At 45.1% G+C, this 14,598-nt stretch overlaps 1 protein-coding gene across 8 annotated transcripts in view; it reads left to right on the top strand.

Moving 5' to 3' along the window:
* The window catches only part of PATJ (PATJ crumbs cell polarity complex component), a 1,530,963-nt gene that overhangs the window by 137,696 nt on the left and 1,378,669 nt on the right, over positions 1–14,598 (top strand). For 6 of the 8 annotated variants that reach the window (XM_078669595.1, XM_078669585.1, XM_078669625.1 and 3 more), the window contains exons 8-9: positions 4,322–4,543; positions 7,661–7,763. In XM_078669595.1, the coding sequence (XP_078525721.1) occupies positions 4,322–4,543; positions 7,661–7,763 (325 nt within the window). The remainder of the gene's footprint in view (positions 1–4,321; positions 4,544–7,660; positions 7,764–14,598) is intronic. The other 2 variants (XM_078669616.1, XM_078669605.1) reach the window with 1 other exon arrangement.

Genomic DNA, 14,598 nt, shown 5'->3' with positions numbered 1-14,598 from the left:
ATAGTTGTCCCTCAAGGATCTTGATGTTCACAACTGTTTTTGGTGGCTATCACCTCAGCAAGTTTAAAGTTATGTTACTAGATATGCATTGTCCAAATAAGACCCTCGAGAAGGAAATAAGGCTACATTCCAACAGGCACAAATTCATGGCTTCTGCCCATGCCAGGAGAGTTCCCATCACCTAAATATGCAAGGCGGTGATGTGGGCATCCCTGTACTGTTTGGCCAAGCACTACTGCCTGGATTCTGAAGGGCATAGGGATGGGAACTTTGCCAGAGCTGTTCTGCCGGATTTCCTTGTCTAACCATCCATCAGTTCCCCTCTAAGAGCAGGATATTGCTCTGTAATCTGCTCTATAGGTGCGGACTCTAAAATTATCCATCAGAAGAAAAAGTTGCTTACCTGCGATAATGATCTTTCTGGTAAATACTATACCTGCAGATTCCTCACTGCCACGTCCGCCACTCTATTTGGTAGATGTGTTCTAGGAAATGTCAGTTAGATTCTCTAAGTTTTTGGTCCTGCACTATAATAATTCCAGTCTGTCACTCGCCTTGAAGGTTAGGAAAAATAGATGTAAACTGACGCTGTTGCACCAGAGTGGGCTTCAAGTACATCACCTGATGCCACTTCTGCCATTGATACAAAGCCAGCACCCCCTACCATCAATGTGACGTTTTGATGTTTTCGTATCCAGTCTGATGTCTAGATCTACTGGTGAGAAATCTGCAGGTAGGCAAAGTATCCAACAGAATGATTATTACCTCAGGCAAATAACCTTTACTTACATTCCCCAGTTGGTTCCCTCGAAGGATGGGATTTTAGCAGTTGCCATTTGGATTGGGTTAGTCGATCAATCAATCAAAACATTTGTAAAGCGCGCTACTCACCCGTGAGGGTCTCAAGGCGTTGGAGTGGGGGGGGGGGAGGTTGCTACTGCTCGAAAGCCAGGTCTTGAGTAGTCTTCTGAAGGTTAGTAGGTCCTGAGTCATAGGAGGGTGGGGAGAGTGTTCCAGGTCTTGACGGCGAGGTGGGAGAACGATCTGCTGCCGGAGGTCATTCTTCGGGTGCAGGGAACGGTGGCGTGGGCCAGGTCGGCGGAACAGAGCTGTCGGCTGAGGGTGTAGAAGGTGAGTAGTGTGTTGAGGTATGCTGGTCCGGTGTTGTGGAGTGCCTTGTGTGCGTGGGTGAGGAGCTTGAAGGTGATCCTCTTGTTGACGGGAAGCCAGTGCAAGTCTCTCAGGTAGGGTGTGATGTGGCAGGGATGTCGAGGATCAGGCGTGCGGAGGCATTCTGAATGCGTTGTAGTCGTTTCAGGAGTTTGGCTGGGGCTCCTACGTAGAGGGCGTTTCCATAGTCCAACCTGCTGCTGAAGAGGGCCTGGGTGACCGTTCTTCTTGTTTCGGTGGGGATCCACCTGTCGAACTTGCGGAGCATGCGGAGGGTGTTGAAGCAGGAAGACGAGATGGCGTTGACTTGCTTTGTCATGGAGAGGGTGGAGTCGAGAATGAACCCCAGGTTACGTGCGTGGTCGGTGGGTGTCTGTGCTGCTCCTAGTGCAGTCGGCCACCAGGAGTCGTCCCAGGCCGAGGGGGTGGGACCGAGGATGAGGACCTCCGTCTTGTCCGAGTTCAGATTCAGAGGACTGTTCTTCATCCACTCAGCGACGGCTTTCATTCCTTCATGGAGGTTGGCTTTGGCGGTGAGAGGATCCTTGGTGAGGGAGAGGATCAGCTGGGTGTCGTCGGCGTAGGCGATGATGTTGAGGTCGTGAAGTCGGGCGGCGTGGGCGAGCGGTGGCACGTAGATGTTGAACAGTGTCGGGCTGAGGGATGAGCCCTGGGGTACGCCGCAGAAGATCTTTGTGGCTTCGGAGCGGAAGGAGGGGAGGCGGACGCTCTGGGTTCTGCCGGAGAGGAAGGAGGTGGTCCAGTCCAGAGCCTTGTCTCGGATTCCAGCGTTGTGGAGCCGTGTGCGTATGGTGCTGTGGCAGACAGTGTCGAAGGCAGCCAACAGGTCCAGGACAATGAGGGCCGCGGTTTCGCCACTGTCCAGCAGGGCCCTGATGTCATCGGTGGTGGCGATGATGGCAGTTTCTGCGGAACCAAGACTGGGACAGGTCCAGGATACTGTTCGCCTTGAGGTAGCGGGTCAGTTGTCTGCTGAGGGTCTTCTCAATGACCTTCGCCGGGAACGGGAGCAGGGAGATGGGTCGGAAGTTCTTGAGGTCCTTAGGGTAAGCTTTGGGTTTTTTGAGTAAGGCGTTGATCTCGGCGTGCTTCTAGCTCTCCGGGAAGGTCGCTGTCTTGAAGGAGATGTTTATGGCTTTCCGGAGGTGGGGTGCGATGGGGGTGCTGGCTTTGTTGAAGGTTTGATGTGGGCAGGGGTCTGACGGAGAGCTGGAGTGGATGATGTTCATGATTTTGATGGTGTCGTCGTCGTTTATGTTGGCCCAGGAGAGCAAGGTGTCGGTGAGGATGGAGGCCATGGGGGCAGAGGTCTCAGTGGCTGTTGGGGCAGTCGTGACCTTGAAGCTGTTGTGGATGTCTGCGACCTTGCGATGGAAGAAGGTGGCAAGGGCGTCGCACAGGTCTTGCGAGGGACGGATGTCGTTGGTGTTGGAGCTGGTGTTGGAGAGTTCCTTCACGATGTTGAAAAGCTCTTTGCTGTTGTGTGCGTTGTTGTCTAGGCGGTCTTTGAAGGAGACCCATTTGGCGGATCGGATGAGGTGATGGTGTCTGCAGGTGGCGGTCTTGTGGGCTCCGTAACTGTCTGCTGTCTGTTTCCGTTGCCATCTCTTCTCTAGTTTTCGGCATGTTTGCTTGGAGGCCTGGAGGTTCTCGGTGAACCAACTGGCTTTCTTGATGGAGTGTCCGTTGGAGGGTTCCTTGATTGGGGCGAGATAGTTGGCGCAGTCGTCGATCCACTGTCTGAGGCTGTGGGCGTGGTGTCGGGGTTGGCAGGTGGGCTCCGTACGAGGGTGGAGGTTAGCTGGTCTTCGGTAACTTTGCTCCAGCAGCGGCAAGGGATCTGTTGTGTGCGGTGGTGTGTGGTGGGTTTCCGGAAGGTGAAGTGGATGCAGCGATGGTCGGTCCAATGGAGTTCGGTGGTATGGCTGAAGGAGACTTGGGTGCCGGCAGAGAAGATGGGATCGAGCGTATGGCCGGCAGAGTGGGTGGGTGGGTGTTGTGATGAGCTGTCTGAGTCCGAGGCTGGCGAGGTTGTCAATCAAGGTGGTGGAGTTGGTGTTGTTGTTGTTGTTCTCGAGGAGGAAGTTCAGGTCCCCGAGGAGGATGTAGACTGTGGAGGCAAGGGCTTGAGTACTGACGAAGACGGCGATGGCGTCGCTGAACTGTGGCCGGGGTCCGGGGGGTCTGTAGACGTGGGTTCCTCTGAGGGTAGTGCTGGGATCGGTGTGGATCTGGAAGTGTAGGTGTTCGGCGGTAGTGAGGGTGTCGTCGGTGCTGGTTGAGACTCTGAGAGTGTTCCTGTGGACGATGGCGATTCCTCCTCCAGTTCCGTTGGCGCGGTCCCTGCGGGTGATCTTGTAGCCGTCGGGATGGCTGTGGCGATGTCGGGTGCCGAGGAGGGGTTCATCCAGGTTTCCGTCAGGAAGGCGACGTCTGGCGAGGTGGAGTCCAGTAGGTCCCAGAGTTCAATGGCGTGTTTGCGGGCGAGCGGGTGTTGAGAAGAATGCAACTGAGGTGGTTGAGTTCTTTCACGGTGGGTGGATTGGATGCTGGTGAAGCTGCAGTACCGGCAGGAGAAGGGTCCTTGGGTGCGCTCCGGGGTGGCCCGGAAGCAAGTGTGTGATGGTCGGGTGTTGAGTGCGAGGGGGGTGCTGGCATCGTAGCGGATACGGGCGTCGTCGCAATCGCGGGGGCCAGGAATTCTGGTGTTGGGCGCAGGCCAGGCGCGGACAGGAGCAGACAAGCTTGCCTTTGGCGCACCTTCGGTGCGCCAGCGACGCAGCCGCCCAACGGCTGCCATATAAAGGGAGGTGGGAGGGAGGAGCACCTGGGAGGCAGGAGCAGGCGGCGAATGGGCACACAGGGGGGGGCGGGGCACAACGGGGCAACAGTAACAGAAATAAACAGTGAACAGTGAAGAAAAAAAATGAGAATTAAAGGCAGTAGATAACAGAGGAAAAAAGGAATACAGATGTAGATAAAACACACGTGATTCTTGATAGCTAATTTGAATGGATGGAATGAGGGCACTGAATTAACTTTGAAGGAAGGAAGAATATGATTTCAGATATGTTTTTGTGCCATTTTCTTAATTCATTAAATGTTTTTCATCTCTTTCCCTGTGATGTAGGATGGAAGACTTCGAACAGGTGATCATATTTTACAAATTGGAGGCACGAATGTGCAAGGAATGACAAGTGAACAAGTTGCTCAGGTCCTGAGAAATTGTGGAAACTCTGTTGGGATGGTGGTTGCAAGAAACCCAATTGGGGAACTACCTGTAAAGCCTCCTGCACCAGCAAGCTTACCTGTCGGCGTTTTGCCTCCAACACTAAACAGAAAGGTTAGCACGGTCAGTATTACAATTTTTTTCAATTATCTTGTTTTGAGGAATTTCTCTCACTTGCATGTTGACAATTGTGATCTTCCATTCATATTCATTAATTTTGGGAGACCAATTTTGTATTTTTGAGTAATGTATTTTTCTAGTTTTTAAATGTTTACTTTTTGTTTCTGTATTGCACTCGGTGAAACTGCAGAATGGTAGTCACTCTTACTTTGCTTCATATTCGCAGATATGTAATTGGATATGGGGTATTATATTCAGAGCGATGCATGTCGCGTTAATGATGTATTTTACATTTCTACAAAATATGAGTGCACAGTCTTCTATCTAGCAAGACAGAATACACCTTGCGGGATTGTCGCTTCTACCATCTACAATGTGGCCACATTAGCAATTAAGGACTCTTTTGTAGCTTCAGTCCATCTAAAGCAACCCTGTCTGTTTTGTATGGATCTACAAAAACGAGTTTAGAGGTTGTGATGGTTAATAGTTCATAAATAATTTTAATTGTCTAGATATTTGCCTGGAATTTAAAACCGCCTATCCGAGGCAATAGGAGGAGTCTGTGTGGCGGCCAAAGAATAATTGCAGGTTTCTGAAAGGAGATAGAGGGGTTTAAAGAGAATGGTAATGGGGAGGAAAGAAGGAGAAAGACACAAGTACTTACACATGACAAATGTGCCATTACCTGAATATGCATTCTTTCTGGCTACCAATGAAAATATTTGTGCTCTCTTATAACACATCCATTTTATACCCTTAATATCCCTACAGTATTTATAGCTAGTTTTCACCAAGGAAACATACCCTGGATATAAGATCAGTTTTGAGTTTGTGATCTGCATTGGCTGTGTCTCTGGTATTTTGGTCTGCATGATCACATTCCATTCTATACCAACTGTGCTTCCCTTATTGAGGGGCATTCCTCCATTGCCTCATGGTGTCAGAATACCTTCAGGCATGTAGTTCCTTTGACCTCATTGTGTTTACAATGCCAAAGCAAGCTGGTGCCCCTCTTTATTACTTTTCCTACTTATTTACCTGGTGGTCGAGCAGATTGAGGGTTTACACCATTCTGCCAATCCATATGTCAAAACTATGACCAAAAATCCACATTTACTCTCACTTGCTATGGGTGTTTTCTGACGTATTTGGGCAGTAGGCTGAAGGGGGCAAAAAGACTGTCTTAGGCCCAGGAATGGATGAGGGGGGCGACCTGACGCCATGTTGGGCTAGCGATCCACACTGCTCCTCTAATTTATTCAAAGTTCCTTCCCTGGTTTCTAGTGGGCTTTATGTCCACTTGGCGTTGACAGCATGTGGTAAAGCTGCCCAACCTTGCCCCACTATGGGAATAGAAATACTGTTTTTTGCCTGGCCGTGGTGGGGCAATCCAATGTCAGATGGGCCAGCTACCTCCCGCACACTTTTTTTGTTATTGAAATCCTTTCCTCGATCACTAATAGACTTTCTGTTCCCTTTGGGGCTGGCATATTGAAATAACCCCCTCCCCATCCAGTCTGTCCCCCAGGCTAGCAGATAGACTGATCGGAGTGAAGCAATTAGGGGGCTGCCTGATGCCTATGGGGTGGTCTGCCCCCCATTCTCTGTTTAAAAAAAAAATATTTTGACAAAAACAAATTCCTGATGTCTAGTGAACTTTCTGCCTAACTGGGGCAAGACTTTCTTGGGACCCAACTGTTGGGGGGGATAGCCCGATGCCAAGACAGATCAGCTCCTCACCCTTTCTTATTGCGTAATGATTGATTTTGGTGCTCTCTCCCTCTCCCTCTCTCTCTCTCTCTCTCTGGGACAGCCCCCTATCTGCTCCAGAGGTCAAAACGACCATCGTAGACCATGAGAAGCTGGCCTGTTTTTCTTTTTTTTGTATTTTCTGTGGGCCAGGCTTTGAAATGGTCGATAGAGAAAAAGCTCTTGGTATATCGTGATTCATTACATATTGGCATGTTGGGAGCTCCATTGAAGACCACAATCTCGGCCTTTTAATGGTTTGTATAAGCTTTCTGCTCCAAAATTCCAATGTTGGTCTTCATATTTCTCCCTTTCTAATTTAGAACATTCTATTCACAGTGTGTGGAATGTTCTAGTAGCCTTAAAGTCTATCTGCCTTGGGTCACACCGCTTGTTAAAGGCCCCCTCTCTAATTAGAGGTCTGGAATCAACCCTGGCTCAGGTCCCTTAACAACTGGTAAAGCCCTTGGCAGTTGGCTATAAGGATATAATAGTGCCAGGCTTATGTATTAGATGGTGTATGTTTTCCAGCGTTAGAACTAAGCATTGGAATGAGCAATTGGAATGTAAGATTATGTTTTGAAAGACTGGAGGGGATGACAGAAGAGGCTGGGCCCTCTTGGGATGAAGCTGTCATTCATTCTGTAATCGTCAATAAATGTGCTTTGGTGCTGCTGGAATTGGTGTAGCTCATCACTGCCGCTCCTGTGTCAAGTTAGATTGGTTAATTATTTAACATTTTTGTCCGCAAATGGTCTGTCAGGGAACTGATGGATAAAATGTCCAGCTCTGTCATTGTAACCCTTTCACACCCACACAAAAATGCTAACTTCTTTAAAAATACTAACCATATTTACAATGAACCAAGCAAAGACATTTTCTACCTTCTTTCCAAGTTAATTGTAATTCCATTCATCATTTTTTCTGTATCACAGAGCATTGATTCCTATGGGGATGAAAATTTTCCATAAAAAAACCCTGCCTAATCATAACTGCAGAGGCGTTATTGTGCATCCATGGGTTGGTTTGTTTTGTATTGTTCTCCAGATTTTACAAGTCTGCTATTTGCATTTGTTCAGATTAACCCCTTCCACGCTCATGACGAGCTCAGCTCGTCATGAGTTACGCCTGTCGTACGTTCATGACGAGCTGAGCTGGTCATGAACCGCGGCTTTTCGCAAAAGTCAGCGCACAGCGGGAAAACCCGCAGCGCGCATGGGGTTAAGCATTGGGTTTTTCATGTATTGAGGGATGTAGATCAATTAGCTCAGAAGAACTAGGAAAATTAAATTACAAATGTTAACTTTAATTTTCAAGCATTTGAGATGAATGTCATTTATTGAAACATTTATTTTTTAATTCGTTTTAAAGGATGAAACTGAAGATTTTGAAATCTATAATGTTGATCTTTTGAAAAAGGACGGACAAAGTCTTGGCATAACAATAGTTGGCTACACTGGACCATCTAGCCCAGGTACGGTATGAGATTCTCAACAGTAAATGAAAACAAAATATTTACTGAATGCATGTACATAGGTTGGCCCTCTGTATACTATTGAAATAAATATGTGTTAAGCATCTCTTTCGATAATAATCGGTGAAACAATTGGTGGTGATGACATTTTGGTGAAGAAAATGCTTTGGAGCATAATGTAGATTAATTCACTGTGGTGTTCAGTCCTGCAACATAATGTAGGCACTTTCTACTTGGTCATCTTTTTAAGTCTGGTTGGGGAATGGTGCCAAATATTTCATGCTGAATTTGGTATTCCAGTGCCTCTACAGAATAAAACTATTAGATTGTCTCTGCCAAATTATGGCTCACAATTATGAGCTATTTGATATTAAATGTAGCTTGAGTTGTGACTGTATGTGGTTTTTGTTACAAGAAATAATTTTTCCAGTGCTTCTTCTGACCTGTATAACAACTTAGTACTTAATGATAGCTGTGATATTTTCCTAGGTGGCTTTAGTTTAATGCTGAGGCACTGTGCTGAGTTTTCTGTCAACCTGATTATTCACTAAATCATTAAACAAAGCTCCATTTTGGAATTAGCTGGGTTCATCTTGATGTATATTCAACTGTCTTCGTTATCTATTGAGTTATATCATAGATCACTGCCCTTAAAGACCCCATTTTTTAAGCACAGATCACAAAGGCACTTTGTTGGTCGAATTAGGGACTGTAACAAACAAAAGGAGCTCAAGGGGCAAGGCACTAAGAAGGAAGAGGCAGCCCCCCACTCAATCAATGTTCAACAATAAATGCCTCCTCCAACAGACACCAACACGTCAAAGGACCTGGGCAGAGTTGCACAATCAGTCACACTCCAACTCCAAATGTGTTTACTTAACACTAGTCTGCAGGTCGTGGTGTATATGCTACAACATTTACTACGGTCTTATCTAGTTCACACTGAAAATTGCCAGTTAAAAATGGTTCATATTATACCATGTTTGGATGATGCCATGCCATCCAAACATGGTATAATATGAACCATTTTTAACTTGGACTACTTGCAGCAGCAGAATAAAGTTATTACAGCTAGCCAGTAGCTCCACATTTTAGTAGCGGTGGCCAATTTTTGCCTTTTTGGTCATTGCAGGGGTTTTAGGTGCACACATTCACTTTATTACTTTTGATATAGATGAGTGGACAGTTTGATCGTTTATATACACGGCACTTTGTATGAGTTGATTTTTCACCTTTACAATTACTTTGTTGTTTTTCTCTTTTCTTTAGTCACTACGAAGAGAAAGCGACCAATGATGAGAAGTGGGTAAACTGGCAATTTTCATGCCAGGAACCCCCTCGGGTGTTACTACCGTGAGGCGCTTTCTCTTTGTTTTCACATTTTTCACTCGTCTTTCACCAGTGTGAACTAGATAAGACCGTAGTCAATGTTGTAGTATATACACCACGACCTGCAGACTAGTGTTAAGTAAACACATTTGGAGTTGGAGTGTGACTGATTGTGCAACTCTGCCGCAGGTCCTATGACGTGTTGGTGTCTGTTGGAGGAGGCATTTATTGTTGAACACGGTCGAATTAGGGAGCCAAAATTCATATTCCTCCATCCACCTTGACTTAAAATCATTGACATTTAAAACAATAAAATATTGGTTGTTAACTCAAAATCCGTGCCCTCATCCCTAGTACAGAGCAAGGTACACCAAATTGTTACGTTCTGACCTATTCAAGTTGACTGCTAATGTTGGAAATCAGGTATGCAGACCAAGTAAAAAGTCCCACTTAATGAATCGGAAGACAATGTAAGGTGCATCCCCCAACTTTAGCCTCTCTACCACTTTCCTGGAATAGAACAGAGAAGTGTTGCAGTGTAAAATGTCAGAGTAACCCTTCTTTGACATTGAGGAATGCTACACCAGCTCATGCTCACCATCGAGGACCAATACAATATCGAAGATCCATTAATTAATAAGAATATCACCATAAGGACGCTCGACATCAGAGCCTTCAGTGAATGTTTCAAAGATTTCTTTCCACTTGAAGCATTGTCCACCTTCATCTAAATCTGAGATGATAACTCTTCTCCTGCCGAAAAGAATCCAGTGCTTCTCATCCTAGCTGAAGCGGATTATCCTCCACCATTTCACTTGTCTAATAAAGAAATGATTTTTGGAATTTTGCCTGTTTCATTGAATGATGTGTCTGTCAAAAATCCCTGGAGAGCAAATATAATCATCGAAAAAATAAATCTAACTGTACACAGAGACAGGACTAACTGTTACTACACAGCGAGACAGGGGCACAGATAACTCGTGCTCCACTTCTGGAGTACCTACCTGCTATTAACACATTTCTAGTGGGTACCAAAGTCCTGTTCAGGGAGTCTCATTGAGTAGACAGCAACACTCTATCTCTGTGTCAGTTCTGTAAATGAAAATGTTGATGAGGGTAGCCTTTTAACTGGGCTTGGTTGTAGCATCTACAGTGAGGAAGAGATGCTTCTCCATGTCTTCATCTTCAGCTCGAACTGACGAGCAGAGCCAAAGATTGGTCTGTGTGAAGAGCTATCAGTGTGGAGCATCGATATGAACTAAAATGGTCCTATTTCACAGCCCTACTTAACCGATATAACAGGCCGTTCAGAGAGATGAGACTATCCAAAGGATTTTCTACAGTCACCCACCTGAGAAGTTCCAACACTACCAAGATGTACTATATGAAACTCTCCTATTATTCAACCAGGTTATCTGTGCAGTGGAGGATTCCTTTGAATCAGCAGCTCATTATTACTGTCATGTTAATACAGTGACAATATCTTCCTGTCTTTATTTAATATTCCTTAAACAATGATTTCAACAAAAGGTTCTTAACTTGTACTTTTCTTGGTATATTTAGTTAAGCATACATGCAGACTAGTTTAAAGACTGAATGAAGGTGAAGCCTTAGATGTTAAAGATAGCGGGCCTTGAAAGGAGCAGGAATTTGATAATCCCCCATCATATGACTCAAGACAGGAGGCTCAACTTTGGATGGTTTGAACTCTTTTCAGTAGCAGACACTTCAGCTGTAACATTCAAGGCCATCTTTTTACCAAATTAATCTAACTAGAGTTTGATGATGTCAGCAGACATCTGCAGCAGCAGGAAATGTCTTTGGTTTTGGTAAACAAGGACTTCTCCATTCTCCCTTTTCTGTTGGCCAATATGGTGATGCCAAGCATCTCCAATTCCATCACATAGCAAAAAACAGATGATGGCTAAACACTATGCAAAATGGTTGTGCCTCAAGACACCACTTCATTCTCCTAACATTTCACTGAAAAGCCTCCCAGTTCCAACAGTGTTTCCTGCAACAAAAAGGTAAAGTCTTACTGCAGGAGCAAGTGGGGTTCTAGTTCCTTCATGCTAGAAAGGTACCGAACTTTACTATATTTAATTTCTGCCACTAAAGAATGACCTGTAGCAGGAGCTCACCTACAGACCGCCAACACATGGATCAAATTCAAAACATTATAAATGTTGGTCCTTCATCACATTTTTGACATCTCAACTTCCTCATTAAAGGAAATAACCACAGGTTTCTTTGATTCCTTGCAGGAAAAAAACATTAACAGTACACAGTCTTTACATTCCATTTCAAGTCAGACTGACCAAATGTATCCAAATGCGTGACCGAGGCCATAGTGCGTTTCAAAAGGATGTTCATATAGGCATGCCTGGAGGATGGATGATATAGGCATTCTCTTTCCAGAATGCACTGCAAGATTGCCAAATGATATTCTCTTTTGTAATACCTGGGACTTGAGGTCAACTACCCCAAAACGACCGCAGCACTTAGCAAGTCTTTCAGTCCCAGGAGGCAAATTGTAGACAAGTGTCATTGGAAGAAAGACTAGCCTTTATTGAAAACTGAAATGTCACACACAGCCAAAGAGAGACTATCCAATGACATTGCAGATTTTTTGCTTTAGAGTTCCATGGCATCACCAATATTTGTGGTTTCCAAAAGCTGCCTGAACATGATACATTTACAACAGTTTTCAGAGGGCCATTTGAATCACTTTGAAGGACATTAGGTAAACAAATGGACACTGCCCCAGCCAGCTATGCAATTTGTACTACAGTAGGCCACCAGAACAATCTCATGAACAATACTTTTTCAGTGAACCATAGTTACTTGATAGTTCGCTGACCGGATCAGAGTGCACATGAATCATCCTCTGTCCCTCATAGAATGTTGTACCTGATAATCGTTTGCAGCATAGAGCAGTACACCTGATTAAAAACAAACTTCATCCTAATTCAGACAGATAATACAAAGACAATTATTATTGAAATAAATGGATGGGGTGTATTCAAAATCTGTGCTTCTGTAAGCACAGTTCATGTGGTGCTGGTTAGTAGTCCGGAAACTTCAAATCCTGGCAGTCCACTTTTTTTTTATATGTGTTGTCGAAGTCCTAGGAAATGCTTAAAGCAGAGCGTTTCAGTGGTTGCTAATACATTGTGGGGTCCTGCTTAATGTCTTGAGAAGTGGGTTTACCTGCATGTTAATCTTTACACTACTGCACATAACAGCAAATACAAGTACTTCGGTACCACAAACTAAGAACCAAGAGCAGCTCTTTTAAAAAAAAAAAATGGTTGTATAGGGACATTTCTGAATTAGGACCAGACAGCTCTAACTGGAGGTACTCAAGAGCCAGAATAATCCTAATATCTCTGAAGGGGCTTCAGCAGTTTAAGTTCTTTGATATACCCCACATAACTCGGAGACCACAAAAGAATCCGGTGTACAAACCAAAATGCCTAAGAAGCCTCCGAGTCTTATTTTTGACTCCAGCTTGCGTATTTGAGATTTGCTGCCTGGATACTGATTTCATCTATTATGGTCATTTAAATATTTCACAGGAATGCACAGGCATCCTGACGAAATCCAAATGCTCCATCATCAGAGCATCTTCTTTTTTTCAAGTGGTTGAGTTTTTGCTTTTGGTGTGTGCATACAAACATAATCTCCATCATAAAATATTATGAAGCAGTGTGTTCGAGACATGTGTACTGTAGATACACATGCTTTGCATACTCCTGCCATCTAGTGTTGGGTCCAGATGTTTTCAAGTTGTTTTTCTTCGAAGAAGTCTTTTCCAGTCACAAGGTAAGATGACTCCTCCTTTCAGTGATACTGCGCATGGGAATCAACTCTATTGTTAGTGTTTTTCTTTTCGCTATTGGGTTCGGACTTGTATTGCTGCGCTCCGATTCAATTGGGATCCCTTCGGTGCGCAGTTCACTCTACCCTCATCGGTATTGTGTTTGGTCACGTCTTCCAGCTTCTCGCATTGAAATTTCAGAAAACTTTATCTACATCATCGAACAAACTCTAACGGCTGCCTTTGGGCCGACCTCTTTCCTCTGTAGGCTTCTACTTCAGGAATCAGCGTCCTGCCTTCCGTCAATGGAACAGACACTGTTTCAATTCTGTCCTCAATGCCATTCCAAATATCCGCGCATCGACCAGCATAAGGTCTGTAACCTCTGTTTCTCTCCAGAACATAAGGAGGAAGACTGCGACTTGTGTTTATCATTCAGATCCAAGAAGACTCTATGGGATCGTCTGGCTCGGTGAGGAGACATGCAACGACAAGGTATTGAGGACACGCCTGATATCTTTGGGGAAGATATGGCAGTGGAAGAAGAAGAGGCCTTCTCCCCCAGGACTCCGATTCCGAGTTTGAGATAGAATTTGAGTCCCATGACGTTCCGGCTGGACAGGATGCCGTGAGTGCTAAAGCCCCTTTGCCCACCAAACCTACTCCAACAAAACAAAAGGCTATTGGGCCACCACTGCCAACAGGCCATGGTGGGCATCGAGACCCTGGTTCAAACGCCCGCCTTCCGGCTCAGCACCAAAACAACACGTCAAGCCTTCCGGCTCGAGCTGAGATGAGACCCCTTTGGTTCCGAAACTTCTCAAATTGAAAGAGAAAAAACTGAAATCCAGCTCGGCACCGAAAATTGCGTCACCGAAACAAAAGAATGCTCCTTTACAACCACCGGAGCCCATCTTAGAAAAAATGAAAGAAAAGCTGGATCCAAACAGAAGAAATTTCATATAAATCCTGATACTGGTCACTTAACAACAAAACCAGTAATACTTTCAAAAAGGAAATATATATAAAACCTCTCAAGAAGAAAAAGGACATAGCTACTAGCCATTTGTTTTTGTTTTTTAAACTCTTTATTTGCGACTGCATGGTTTATCATCTTATACAACCTTTCATTATTATCAAAATACAGTCTTTTTAACTTTTCTCCCACAACCTATCTCCATCAACTTAGGTGGTAACGTCCGTACAAATACAGTGTCCCAATCAGGCAGGAAATCACATTCTCGTAAGCATTGTATATGAAGTATGAAAAACCTCTATTAGATGATCATCCTTAACTAGTACATCATATCGTATCCTAGCTGTATATCAGTAATCATAGAAAAAACCAAGCCTTAAGAGTGTCCCGCCCTCCCCAACTCTCTCCCTCCCATCCCGTACGTCTCCTGATGCATCCAATTCAAAGGGCAATATTTCAGGACATAGAGAGTAATCCAACTTAGGATAGTGTGTGGGCACCCCACCGGCTAGACCTGTGCAGTCCCGGGGTCTATTCCTTATATGGTACACCCAACAATGTATTCGTACTTGCAGTTCTCCCGCCTGTGATGACACCAATGCCATTTCCTCTAATTCAAGTAGCATAAGCTCCCAGTCCTGCGCAATTGGGTGTTTTCGCTGCCCTTTCTCTTCCTCCCTATGCAAGGCCGCACCCTCCGCTCTGCCCCA

This window comes from Lissotriton helveticus, chromosome 1_2, assembly GCF_964261635.1.
Source record: "Lissotriton helveticus chromosome 1_2, aLisHel1.1, whole genome shotgun sequence".
Taxonomy (NCBI): domain Eukaryota; kingdom Metazoa; phylum Chordata; class Amphibia; order Caudata; family Salamandridae; genus Lissotriton; species Lissotriton helveticus.
Note: the sequence above shows the minus strand (reverse complement) of the source record. Positions and strands in the feature narration are given on the sequence as shown.